The 14,626-nt window shown below is 38.8% G+C and overlaps 1 protein-coding gene across 1 annotated transcript; it reads right to left on the bottom strand.

Moving 5' to 3' along the window:
• Positions 1–813: 813 nt before the first annotated feature.
• LOC147855084 (uncharacterized) lies at positions 814–13,833 on the bottom strand. Its single transcript, XM_087330583.1, has 13 exons — positions 13,818–13,833; positions 11,783–12,327; positions 8,146–8,352; positions 7,514–7,594; positions 7,343–7,438; positions 6,996–7,098; positions 5,140–5,243; positions 4,886–4,942; positions 4,256–4,384; positions 3,362–3,430; positions 3,228–3,275; positions 2,780–2,878; positions 814–1,149 (listed from the first exon to the last, which is right to left on the bottom strand). The coding sequence occupies exons 1-13, from the start codon at positions 13,831–13,833 to the stop codon at positions 1,033–1,035; spliced, it is 1,671 nt and encodes a 556-aa protein (XP_087186709.1). The 3' UTR covers positions 814–1,032.
• Between the last annotated feature and the right edge of the window lie 793 nt (positions 13,834–14,626).

Here is a 14,626-nt window from a genome sequence, read left to right as displayed (position 1 = left end):
TTGGTAGAGTATCGTGTCCATACATAAATGTATGGAGCTTATTTGCTAAGAAGTAATTCTTTTGATCTAGAATATCATGTATCATTACATTCTTGTCCATATTTATTAAATATGTGGAGATTTTATTGATGAACGCTACATTAGTCTGAAATGCTACTTTTGGGTCACAGTAACTAATTGAAGTTTCACCTTGTCATGGATGTAATTGGAAGAGATTTTCTATACAATATTCCCTACTTTCACAATTATTTACAAAGGCGTTTTTAATGTTGTTAATTTATGCATTCACATACAGAAGTTGTATATGTTTTATTTACTACCAACATTAAAACGCCTTTGTGCAAGTGATTTCATTCACATGTAGAGTTCTATGTGTTTTCATGCCATCCACTATGGTTCATCCTGAATTATTAGGGTTTTGTAGTCAAAGTAAGAACTAGAAATAGCAAACATAAATTGTGGAACCATGAGTAAATTGTTCATCCTGAATTATTAGGGTTTTGTGGTCAAAGTAAGAACTAGAAATAGCAAACATAAATTGTGGAACCATGAGTAAATTGTGGAAGTGATTTCATTCACATGTAAAAGCTCTATGTGTTTTCTTGCCATGCACCATGGCTCATCCTGAATTATTAGGGTTTTGTAGTCAGAGTAAGAAGTAGAAATAGCAAACATAAATTGTGGTAAATTGCATATAGTGAGGCAGTCAAGTCTGAACTAATCTTACCCATCAAACGTGTTAACTATAAGACACATATCTAACACCCATTTATATGCCTACACCGTTGTCCATTATTCACAATAAAATATAAGGTGTTCATTGGAGCTTTAAATGTTCCTCCATCTAATTCCCACCTGATCCATTGCAATTAAAATGTACCTCTTGTAGCTTAGTCCATCACAATCTTGTAAGTTTTAGTCCCATTACAATCCATTATAGTTAAAATGCACCACTTGGAGCTTAGCCCATCACAATCTTGTTACACTTAGTTCTCTCTCCATTATAATATTCAAAGACCAACAAGTAGACAGCTAGGTTTTCTTCTTTTGATTTTTGGTGGCTTTAGTTTTGGAAGCATCTTTGGGTTCATTCTGGGTTGGCTTCTCAGTTCTTGGCTTAGTCCCCGGCTTTCCTTTCTTGTTTTTATCCTGCAGAGAAATTCCTCTCTCAACAAAAAAGAAGGAAAGCAACAATAGCTATAACAGCGATGAGAGACCTAGAAGCAGCACAAAAAGGTCATAATCAGCCCTTGACTTAAAAGTTTGGACATTTGAAAATCTATCACGACTAGAATGCTTACTGGAATCCCAACATTGAAGGGAAATTTGTCTGAACCACTTGTACCATCAAGATTCTTTATCATCCCCTTCGAGAATTAGACTTATCAGCATTTTATGAACAGATTCCAGAATAATAATGAGACGTGTCAAAAATCTTCTGGAACAGAGTCCCAACATTTTAGCTGAAAGTAGTGGCTTGCACCCTTGGGTTGTTTCATGGATAAGCACAACTCTTGGTGAGAATGTCTAACATAACAGAGGAAGTAACATATTAGTGTACTGTAGACCACAACTTTAATGAGCAGTAAGTGTTAGAAGTGGATTGTGTCAGCTGTTAGGTCGAGGATCAGGCTATCAAGGTTGTATAATGCAAGGCCCAGACTATCAATATTGTGTAAGGCAAGGTGCCGTGGAAAAACAACACTTTACCATTATTAATGAACATCAAGAGTCTACATTATCTGAATCATACACTGCCCAGTCACTGCCTACCAAAGAAGTGACAACCAAGGTCTATGCGGAGGAAGATCATTCCAAAAAATGTGAGTAAAGAGTTTTTGTCACATGCATCATACTAAAGGTATTATTAAATGCATGTCTTATACCTGCCAATAGGCCTTGATAAATATGTATAGAATTGTTAATGGTGCTTACAGAGTGCTCATATTGATCACCAAGAGAAGACTGCCTAAATCTTCTCCCTCAAAAGAATTGTGAAGACTGTTTTCTTCTCATATTGATCACCAAGAGAAGACTGCCTAAATCTTCTCCCTCAAAAGAATTGTGAAGACTGTTTTCTTCTTGCCCATAGACAACGACACAGACAGATAGCCTACCAAATCAAGTGGCAAGTCATATGGAATGCTCAACAGACTCGGGCAACTTAGCCAAAAAACATAAAGCATGAACAATGTCTTCAGCACGAGTACCCTATCAGACCCAAGCTTCAAATCCTCTGAGAAAGCCACATATGGACTAAATATTTGTGAAAATAAATATATACACATTAAGAAATGAGTAATAAAAAATGCCGCAGAACAGAAAATTCAACCAAAAAACCACCTCTTCCTTTCTAATAACCCTGGTATGTTTATCATTTTTCTCATGTAAATGTGACTCTGAATTTTCAACCATTTCAAGTGACAATGTAGGGAGATTTTATACTTCTCTGATAAAGCAACACTTTCTATATCCTCTTTAATATGCAAAGAGCTTCAGAAATATAAGTATACTCCTAGACCTCAAATTCTCAAGATCTAACTTAGTATAGAAATTACAAAGATCAAACATTTAATAGACAGGAATTTAAATTATGTATTTAACTGCTCTTGCAATTTATTGAAGATCCAACTGAATGCTAGAACAGTTGATCATGTTATATATGTAAGCAAGTTAAGGAAGCAAATTAAATTTTTGTTCTCCCCCTTTATTGAACAATAAACTACAGCATACTTCCATCAACATATTTTTCTATAGTTCAAAAATTTGATCAGATTACCTTAGCCTCTAGTGCGATCTTGGCCTCCTTTCTTCTTTGGAACCGCCTCCAAGCATATTGTATGAAAAATACAGCATCTTTTCTTTTCTTTTGACGAGCCTATAATCAAAATAATAAAATCATAAAAAACAAAATAAAATCATACCCTCTGTCCTGAAGAGAAACAGATTACAATTACTTGTAGAATTATTGATAACATAAACTGCCAATTATAAGCAATCCATGAGTTCTCTAATATTTTGAGTGCTTACAGGAAATCAAGTTCCTAGACAATTATAAGATAAAATGGAGCCAGATAATATAGAACCACCAGACCCCGACTATGCATTAGCAATTTACCAAAATGTGAGAATGCACACAAGATCAATCACAGTTTTAAATCATGAAGTTTTCTTGTTGAATTATAAATAATCTAAAGAGTAATGGTATCATATATTTCTTTTCATACCAATTTGGCTATCGTGTTAAGTCTTTCTTCTTCTTTCTTTCTCACTTTCTACATTGAGGAAAGGAATCCAATCAGCCTTTAACTCAAATATGTAAGCATTTATATTCATACCATTGATTTAATCAGAAGCTCACTTCCAATTCCTTCTCCTTGAAATAATTCTGATATTTGTCTATTTTCATTTGAATGTTTTCATGATCTTCCTGGAAATTAAACACACAAATGTTGGGCGGAATAATATGCACAATGAAATATACATTATTCAAAACAACTTATTAAGGTAATCCTCAAATATAATCATGGCAATATTGATCATTGGGATATTATCAGGGAGTAATTTACCAAACTTCTGACAGAAGCATCATGGGCGTCATCCTCCTATGCAATCACATTTCTAACCATGCTCTCATTCAATGATCTGTGATTTTAGAGAGGTACAAAGATGGGTGGGTAGGTAAAATGTTCAAATAAGACTTTACATGTATCCCCCTTTACCAGAAGAAAATATTATATAACCCTACAGAAAAAGGCATTTCCACATCCTAACATAACCTGCAGAGTGCCCCTTTCTACCTTGATTCCCATCAAATTAGATAAGGAAGTCCTCCAATGATGCACCACAAAATGTTAGTAATCAATAGCATTAGTGACACTAGATCTAACATCTGGCCCAACCAGGAGGTTAAAGAAGATATAGTATTATTAAGGCTTTTTGTATATTGTTGACAGACCAACATGTTTCTTTCATTTAAGTAGAGCTCAGCACCTACAGAGCCATTAGGTCAAAAAGGCAGAATAGATGGACAAGGTAGCAGGACACTGTTCTACAACAAGAGATCTACACAGACTTTGTTGTTCTCGTGAAAGGAAAGAACATAGGGGCTTACTTTCTCCCCTATTGAGTAAGGGAAACATAAGAGATGTCCTATACTTCAGGAAATCACAGGTAGGATGTATATGCTTCAGACAATGTTTAATCTAAAATTCAAAGTTGAACCTTACTCTTTGAATAAAATGCTTCACCTTACTTGCAGTTTTTGTAAGTCTTCTTTACGTGCTTTAATGTCGTCAGCATATTCCTTCAGCAGATTTGTTACCTCTTCAACACTTTGTTCCTTTTTATCCCGTAGAGATAATTCAGCTTCCCTATTTTCTATCTACAAAAAAAAAAATTTATGTCATCATATACCATTCGGAAAGAGGAAAAGAGCTCAATATTTTATAAGTGTTACTAAATCAAATCTAGATCTGTTGTGCTGCTACGTATTCTGTACTTTATCTGTGCTTCTATATCTGACTTGTACACAACTACATTACTTTTGCAAGCAATGTTTTGTCAATGCTATCGTATTTATAGGTATAGAAAAGAGTCTCAAACAGAAAGTATCTTGATTCCAGATGTTATCTGTGATACATGAGCTTGAAATCCATAGATAAAGGTAAAGAAAAGGTAGTTGTCCTGAACAAAAAGGCAGTGCATAGCACATGCAATTCCAAATAAACTTTGTAAGTCTTTTCTGAGGTTTGCCACATAAGAAAATCATGTGATGGCCTCTTGTAAACGACAAATGCATTTAAGCATGTCACTTGACATGTAAAAGGTTTAGATTCCTGACAGGCAAAAGACCCATCAGTTTGGACACTGGTAGTATTAGTACCTGAAGTTGTTGAGCAAGCATCCTTAACTCTGTGCATTTGTCAAGAAGACTCAACTCCTGAACAAAAGTATACCATCAGTACATCCAAATTAATATCCATTCCTTTCATTTTAATGACGTAACAACATTGAAAGCTATTTAATTCATTCAACCAATTTTTTTTACGATAAGAAAGCTTTGAAATGGTGACATCCATACCATAATCTACAACTGTACTATTATCATGCATTCAAACTACTGAAATTTCAGACTACCTCATCGTTGTAGTTTTTGGATTCATGTTCTTCTAAATTATTGAATTCAGACTCAAGTTGACGCTCTGCCTCCAGTGCTTCTTCTTTTACGAGTTCTTCCTCCTCTATGATGGACACAATAATAAGAAGAAATAAGCTGGCAGGCATGGATTTGAATTTGTACAAGTTGAAGCAGATAAAGACAACCAAATCTACTTGCTAATCGAATAAAGTTGATTTGCGTAAGTAAAATGAAGAAGTTGAGATTCTAGCATCGAGAAAATAGAAAATCCCATTCAAACATACCCTGATTTATGCTTAAATTTAGTTAGAGACAAAACATCTCTTTCGCAACACCACCATTTGTGACTACATTTTGATCAACCAATCCTTGTAATAAGTAACTCATTCATAGAAAATCACAAGATGAGACTCATTCATGTCATCAGTAATAAACAAGTTTGTGCATAGAGTATCATGAAACGCATCAGTGAGTATAAAATTGAGCGGGGACCAAAAAGAGATTCATAAAAAACAATGTGACACGGCAACACTAACTTTGAAAATCGATCATACTACACTGAATGAACAATGACTTACCTTCTAAGTTGAAAACTGATATAAAAATAACCTTTTCTGCCCTTTATATCTACTTTAGGGACCTCTGTGTATCTGCATTAGGCATGGCAACGTCAACCTTCATCATAAACAAGTGAGCCTATGTGGCCCAGCAGATCATGAGTTTTCAGATGAACCTCCCACAGATTTTAAAAGTTTTGGATTACTCCTAATATTAGGGCATTTTGCTCAATCTTGTGTATTCATTTGCATCTGTCTTATATGTACATGGCTGACTGAAACCTCTCATCAGACGTTAAAGTGTTCGGCAAAGAGGAGATGCACGCTTCTTTGAATTTAAGTTGTGATAGTTGAAGTTCTAAACAATGTAATCCAGGTCCTACGAGAAACAGCTGGTTGTGTATATTTGTCTTCAATTCTTTTCGACTTTCAATCTCTTGATATGTAGGTGAAACCATTAGGAAGTAGCATCTCTCAAGTTTTGTGCATGGACGAATTATTAGCTTTTGGAAGATCAAATTGAAATGTTGGAATCCTTCGTACCTCTTAACTGATTTCTTTGTGCGATTAAATTATTAGCTTGAGTGGGTCAAATCCATATTTCAGAACCCTTTGTCTGATTACGATCGACTCTCAACTGTTAGGAAAGGTAAACCCAATAGACAAAAGTGCCCGTCTATTTACAATGAAGCAGTGGATGAGGGAAGGGCAAAGCAGAGGAAAGGATCATACGAATACATAGTGAGTAGAAATGACGAGACCATGCAGCAAAAACAGAGCATGATCACCTGCAGACAAGCATTTTTACCTTTCACACAATAGAAGAACCCATATCACAATAGAAGAGCTCTCTAACATGTGGATGGCTACCCTAACCAGCTTCCAAATTCACAACAGATCATCATTTAAAACATAGCAACAATACCTAAGTAACTTCTTATTGATGCTGATAGAAGAGTAAAACGTGAGAAGCGCCTAGAGAACTCTTGTACTGAAGCCGTGAGCAGTCTAATACAGTGCTCAAATGTGTGGGTAAAGAAATTTTGTATACCAATGAATTTCAAGAAGGCCCATATAACTCAAAAGAGAGCATTTCAGAAATTAGGCTTCATTTGGCATGCACTTTTTTGTATATTAAATCATGATATTGCGATTTTGAAGGACAGTTCTCTGGGTGAAGAAACTTTGTATACCAATGAATTTCAAGAAGGCCCATATAACTCAGAAGAGAGCATTTCAGAAATTAGGCTTCATTTGACATGCTCTATTTTGTAATACAAAAACGATGGAACATTTACTATGCAAGTGCTTCTCTGCAGCTTGATACTGTGAGAAAGCTTTAGCACGTCTCTCTCTTTCAACTTGTAATTGCTGTTGTAGACTGCTGAGATCCTTTCTGGCCTATATACACGAAGCGAATGACATAGAAACATAGATGAAACTGTGGTGTAGACCAAGTAATACCAGAAAAAACTAAACTAAGAATCAATAGAAACAAATTATGAATACGTGAAAGATATGTTATGCACTCTAAGACCCAACAAAATGTTACAACCAGAAATGACAAACTTTTTCTAAAGTATGTACTTGGCATAGCCACCACCACCACCATGGTTATGGAAACTCTACGTATTATGTAAAATACCTTGGCTTCCCGTTGAAATATTTTGCTGTGATATTCATCGAGTGTCCCTTTCTCTTCAGAGCTTGTGAAGAAATGGCTCGACGCTATATCCCTGAACTGCAAGAGACAGTCTTTATCAACTGGGCTCTTTGACCTTTTCATAAGACTGAAACAGAAGAGAGAACAAAAAACCTTTTGAAAGCATTGGTGGAAGTACAGAAGATCGGAAGATCTCATCCCCTCTAATCTCATCATCATGCCCGTAAACAAGTTCTGTAACAATAAAATAGAAAACAAGGAAAAATGCAAGGGTATTACAATATACTCAGCGAAAAGTAAATTTCTGTGTAAATCTCATCATTGCATTCATAAAGAACTTTTGACCTTTTAGAGAAACAGAAACCCCTGCTCTCTGTACAGAAGTTTGGTATAGGAACGACCAATGGAGACTCTAAAAGAGGAAGGTTGAGCCTCTATAGCATATACGGGACAGGAATCAAGCATATACAAATGGTGCCATTAATGCCTAAATTTGAATCAGAAATTGCAAATTGAGGGTGGTAAAAGGAAGGGAATCGAGCACATTAATTGCAAACAGGGGATTCGTACAGAAAACATTACACTAAATACGGACAAATCCCTGCCTTTGGTTCCGGAATCAAAGTAAAAACAACTAAGGGGCATTGTAATTAGATGGGGGGGAACGGACGGCATTCAGAGGAGAAGGCATGCTAAATGCAGAAAACTTCATGCAGTAAATTGAGCTAATAACAATAAATGGAAGGGACAAACTGAATTAAAAGGAAAAGCATAGATATTCGTACCGAGAAGAAATCGAACATATTCCAAGTTGGGGGAGTATGCCTTCCCCTTCCGCTTCTTCTGCTTCTTCTATCACTGCTGCTTCTTCCTTTTCTTCTTCTTCCTCCTCCATCTTCATCAGACTCATCCTCGTCGCCATCGTCGTCGTCATTTTCCTTGGCCTCAGGAGGGCAGTATACTCTCACGAGCTCTAGCAGGTCATGGATTTCCTGTGCAGTCCAAACATGGAAGGAAACAGAGGAGATGCGTCATCTCTATCGGAATCCTATATCAGGGAGGGGGAGGGACAGAGAGACAGAGAGACAGAGATACAGAGAGAGATGGATGGAAAGAAAGAAAGAAAGAACCCTAAAAAAAACGCGTTACGATGGGAGAATTAGAAAGGAAAGAAAAACATACAGTGGCTTCGTCCATGGTGGTAAGGGAGGAATCAGAAGATACGCTTGATGCGAACGAAGGGGAAGAAGAAGAAGAGAGAGGGGGGGGGTTAAACAGAGAAGATTGTCTGCAGGTTTAACAGAGAGAGCTTGGCCATCGCCATAGCCATAGCCATAGCCATGCTGGTAGTTGCCTGCTGCTATCCTGCCGCGGCGCACAGAGAAAGAGAGAGAGAGAGAGGGAAGGGACATTTTTACAAATTCTAGGAATTATAGCGAGGGACATTTTTACAAATTCCAGGAATTATTACTTCTTTATTTACCGCTGGTTTTTCTCTAAATTCCGTTTCGAAACACATGATTCCAATCGAATTCAATAGTCTCTCGGCAAACGAAGCCCGAGAGCCTCGAATTCGTCCACTTATCTTCGGTATGATAGGAATTTCCCTTAAAACCACGCAAAAATATTAATTAACACGGATCACGGGGGAATATATTCCATAATTAGCTGACTTTTACTTGGACATGATTAATCAACTAGTGGATTATATAAAATTATACGCATACGTTAATAGTCAATAAAGTCACATAATTGTTTGGGTATAGAATATAATGATTAGGAGGGTACGAGGGATGGACATGAATACACACACACTGTACACACACATGGCCTTAGGAGGCCCTTTTGTCTAAGAATGACACAAATTTATGATTTTCCCACTTTCACTTAAAAGTATTTACATTAGCTTCAAATCAAAGCATTGGATATTATCAAGCCTAAGTTGCTCCGATGAAGCAATACCAAGAGCATCTCTTCAAATTTCATTTTCTCGCAGGTAGTAGTGCTAAAGAATAGTGCATTGATATCCATAACATCATCCCTCACACACATAGAATATAATCAATCAAAGACCCAAACACCTTGCAACCACCTTGCCAATAATATTTAGCTACTGCCCTACTACTTAATAACCATTCTCAATTAACCAATGGATTAGCTTGATTCATAACTATTGCTTCATGCTTAACTAAAGTGTGAATCGCTCCTTATTTTGGTACAACCATTCTATCGTTCACCACTATAACATAATGGAGACCTCGAGCTTTCTGACATCTTTGATCGTGTCTTTCCTCATCTTTGCTTTCCTTGTCCTTCTCTATTCCCTCGTTTTATCTCGCAATCCTCGAAATGCGGTCATTTATTACCCCGCAAAAATCATCGCCCACAATCAAGCTAATATTAGAAATGCTACAACGCGTCTACAATCGGATGTTAATTCTAGCCGTTTTGATACCCGTAACATAACGTTTAGGCAACGCTTGGTGGTTCCACCGTGGCGTGATACATCGAGGAGTTGTTTTTCGTGGATTTATGAGGCTTTCGTAGCAACTGAGGATCAAATCTTGGAAAATGCAGGCCTTGATGCGACAATCTACATGATCTTCCATAGCTCCGGTAAGTATGAACAATATTTGACTTCTTGAACGAGCTTCCATTGGGGAACCTTTGGAGTCATTATATTAGATATCCGAATGTCATCACTTTTGCCCCTTGGCTCTAGAATAGGTCATATGGTAGGCCATTATGGTATGTATCTACTTAAACTAGTCGCCACCCCACAAGCATATGGATGAAAAGGTATGGATCCTTATATGTAGTATTAAACCACAAAAATAAAATAAAATAGAAATCCCTTCGCGTATAAGTGGTAGTTTAGATTCACTAGGCTACCTTTTTGAAAGGAACTTGATGGACTCAAATGTTATATCGATCCGATGGCATTGCAACATTAAGGTTGTGGGCTTTTGAAACTCGAGTAACCTATTCTTCTCCTCTTGATTCTTAAAAATTAGTCGTCAATTTCGTTTGAGTTCATGATGGTGAATGTTAACTACTTGTTTTCTCCTAAACATGAGTTTACAATATCAACTTTGTTGTTTTTTTCTAGAATAATACAAAGAACAAAATCATAGCATTAAGGCAATGTTGATAGGGTGAAGGAACTAGATTTTGTGACATGAAACTTCGAACGCCATAAGCCTAATCAAATAATGAATCTCTTTAACTATTTTACACTTGGGTCTGAAACCTTTCTATACATTACGAGATTACCTAGAAAGACAAGGTTAATTTCCACGTTAATTGTAATTCCTCATTAATTGATAAATAGATTGGGACTGAATTATGGTTTACTAATATGCAGCATTACGGATTTGCTTGTATACATCAATTGTGTCCGTGGTGGTGTTAATACCCGTTAGTGCTACGGGGGGAGACTTTGAGCGCCAGAAAAGCGCTATATTTTCCTTCACCAATTTCGACAAGCTTGGGATGGGCAACGTGCAAGTATGTTAAAACAAATTGCACATGATTTGATTGATGTGATTAGAACTTAGTATGATAACGAAGGGAGATTCAGAGAAAATTGATGACTTACTGATCACTCACTATAGGTGTTTTTTACATCATTTGATTAAGGGTGCACAATGATAAGTAAAACATGGGTTCTTATAGGATGGTAGCAACCGACTGTGGGTGTTTGCGTTCGGGGCTTACTGGTTGACATTTGCCACCTTGTACGTGCTTTGGAGTGCATACAAGCATGTGGTTGGTCTGAGGCTGCTAGTTAAATCCTTGGATATAGCCAAGCCCGAGCAATATGCAGTACTGTTCCGAGACATTCCGATCATGAAATCAATGAGCTTGAATGAGACGGTCGACTCATACCTTGCTCGATTACATCCCAATACATATGTGAGCTCCGTCATCATCACGTCAAGTATAGCCAAGGTCCCTAAATCCCTCTCTCTCTCTTCTCTCTCTCTCTCTCTCTCTCTCTCTCTCTCTCTCTCTCTCTCTCTCTCTATGTCTCTCTCTTCACATAAAAACATGAATTGAATACCTGTCTAGATAGATAATTGTGTTCCAACCAAAAACATTAGAATCACAAAATTGGGTCCACGAGACACGATTGAGGGATTAGTCAAGAGAAAGAAATTGTTGCTTGGAAACAAGAATTGGTATGACGTACCATAAACTTAGAACCGAATCTATCTCATAAAACACATTAGAATGAATAATTACCCCCCACTAGATAAGATAAAAGGTGTGTTCCCAACCGAAAACATTAGAATCACAAGTTTTCGTTCACGTGATCCGGCACGACAGACACATTCGATCGATGGATTGATAATTATATACACGATGGAGAGATTAAAATTGGAGAAACAAAGTGGTTTGAAACAGGAATTGGAGACGTACCGTAAGCTGAAGCGGTGTGAAAGGAAGCTCGCCCACGCGGAGGCAGCGTACGCGGCCGCGGGCGGGAGGATCCGGCCCACCCACAAAGCTGGTGGCGTGGGCGTCCTTGCGCCGCTGGTAGGGGGGCGGCGGGTGGATTCCATCCACTACTTCAACGCACAGATCCGAGACCTGTCGTCCAAGCTCCGAAACCCTAATCTCCTCCTCCAGCAGGATCCTGCTTCCGCCGCCATCGCCGCCATCGCCGTGTTCAACAGCCGGGCCGCCGCCACCATGGCGTCGCAGGTGATGCACAGCGAGTACGGCAACGCCTGGCAGAGCAGCGGCGCCCCAGAGGCGCGGGACATGGTGTGGGAGAACCTGGCCCTCCCATCGTCGCAGCGCCTGCTGCGTCGCCTGGGCGTGGCGGGCATGGTGGCCATCACCATACTCTTCTACATGATCCCCATCGCCTTCATCTCCTCCATCATCTCCCTGGAGAATCTGCAGAAGAGGCTGCCCTTCCTGAGGCCGCTGGTGGAGGAGCAGGCGGTGGTGAGCGCTCTCTTACAGGCCTTCCTGCCGCAGATCGTGCTGGCCGTCTTCCTCATGCTGTTGCCCGCGCTGCTGAAGAAGCTGTCGTGGGCGGAGGGTATCCCGGCCCGCAGCCACGTGGATCGTGCGGCCGCCGGGAAATACTTCTATTTCAACGTCTTCAATGTCTTCCTCGGGGTCAGCCTCGCGGGCACCCTCTTCAGTTCCCTCAACGGCATCCTCGACCGCCCCAAGTCCGTCGTCTCCCTCCTCGGCCAATCCCTCCCCAAGCAAGCCACCTTCTTCATCTCGTTCGTCGCCCTCCGGTAATCTTTTTAAGTTAAAAGTAAATAAGCACGCTCCACTCTTCCCTCATTCATCTCGTAGTATCGTAGTTACTTGCAAGTAAGTATATAATCGCATCGGTATCACGCTCCGATCAGTAAAGTAAGTCACGTAGTGTGTAATCACCGTCGATATCACGCTCCGATCTGTAAGTCTCATGTTTCGATAGTATGTATTGGCATAGACGTCGGTCCGTCACGTCATAAGTTAAGTATGTAATCATGGTATCACGCTCCCGGTAAGTAAGTATGTAATAACAGTTAACACACAACCTCGTGTTTTGATATAGTCGAGAGCACCTTGCCTAACCATCTCTCTTTAGTTATTGACCTAAATGAAGTTTCTGCTTTCCTTCACATGTTGTCGTGTCGTATTGCAAGGTTACAATCTCGATTGGCACCCATCTTGGTCCAATCGAGAGGCGAATTGATTCTATAGATGTTCATTCAAACCATGATTGAGCATCTAGAGCCGAAGAGGTAGTAGTAGCCCACACACTTGCATACATTCATCGATGATATAAGATAGGCACCAATAGCTACTATTTGCAATACTCAAGTTATAAGAGCACTAATGATATGTGAGTCCAAGGCACCACTCCCTTCATATCAAGAAGGATGGGTAAAAACTCAAACCCTCTTATATCTCTCCCCATATGACTATGATGCAATGCTTTTCTAGGTCCCATAAACTATGTACTTTTATCAGCCACGTTAATATATCATCGTCAACTAGACCTATGGTATTGGTTGTTTTGTTTTTGCTTGTTGCTTTCTAGGGTGGATTAACTCTTAATCTCTAGATCAAGAACACAACTCACACTTCATGGATCCCAAATCTCACACCTCGCATCCTAATTTAAGACAATCTTTTGTGTGTTACTCGAGCTAGATAGTCGAGCAATATAGCCTACCTTGAAGTTATTCTTGCTCTCAATGAAGGAAGAAGTAAAGGCTCTTATCATGTCTATCTCCTTTGTGTCTTGGGATTGTATAGTTGCCACCTTAATTGTTGCTCAATTGTGTTGTTACCAGGTTCTTTGTGGGGTATGGATTGACACTCACACGACTTGTTCCACTCATTATTTACAACCTAAAGAAGAGGTTCTTTTGCGAGACAGATGAAGAAGTTCAAGAGGCATGGTATCCTCCACCGTTCCGTTATGCTACATGCATACCTGCAGATATGCTCATTCTAACAATCACAATATGTTACTCCGTCATTGCACCTGCAATCCTTCCTTTCGCAGTGATCTACTTTGGCCTCGGATTGCTTCTCATGAAACATCAAGTACGCAAACATACTTTTCCATGCATGCAAAAATAATTACTAGATAAATTTCTAGGCTACAACTTGTCAGCAATAAATTTATGAGAGTCTTTTGGCCACTAGTTAAGAGATACATAAATAGAAAACCTATTTGGCACCTATTATTCACTAACATGTTTGGGAGAAAACACATGGTTTTTTATTTGAATACTTTCAAATGATTTGAATGACAGAAAAGAAGTTGCATTCATCATATAAATGACTACGTTTAACCTATGTTTTTTTGAATGTGACTTTGAGTAGGCATTGAATGTAGTGGTGCCGAGGTATGAAAGTGGAGGTAGGATGTGGCCACATATACACTCGAGAATTTTGGCCGCCTTATTTTTATCGCAACTTACAATGCTCGGCTATTTCGGCGTGAAGAAATTCATATATGGGCCATTATTGTTGCCACCCATTTTTATAACACTTGCATTTGCCTACTTATGTAGGCAAGTCTTCTACCTCTCCTTTACGAAATCACCATTGGTAGCAGCTTGCAGGCAAGTAAATGAGATAGTAACAACCCAATCTGTTGTTGAGGCTTACACCCCACCTTGCTATGCCCATTAGAAACACCTCCAAGTTACCCACCCATGTTGCATCTAATAATGCAAACACAACAACCTACAAACAACATTCTTTATTTTTTTAAAACTAAGTAGGTTTCCAAAT

The sequence above is a fragment of the Azolla caroliniana genome, unplaced genomic scaffold (genome assembly GCF_043228905.1).
Source record: "Azolla caroliniana isolate FFs.n. ecotype wild unplaced genomic scaffold, voAzoCaro1.0.p SCAF_14, whole genome shotgun sequence".
Taxonomy (NCBI): Eukaryota; Viridiplantae; Streptophyta; class Polypodiopsida; order Salviniales; family Salviniaceae; genus Azolla; species Azolla caroliniana.
This window is presented reverse-complemented; position numbering and strand designations above follow the sequence as displayed.

Excerpts from the sequence above, each read along its gene's own strand:
- LOC147855084 (XM_087330583.1), bottom strand. Across the intron at positions 5,244-6,995 it reads TGCAGAGAAGCACTTGCATA|AGGAGGAAGAACTCGTAAAA; the intron begins GTAAATGTTCCA and ends TGTCCATCATAG. Across the intron at positions 4,943-5,139 it reads CCAAAAACTACAACGATGAG|GAGTTGAGTCTTCTTGACAA; the intron begins GTAGTCTGAAAT and ends ACTTTTGTTCAG.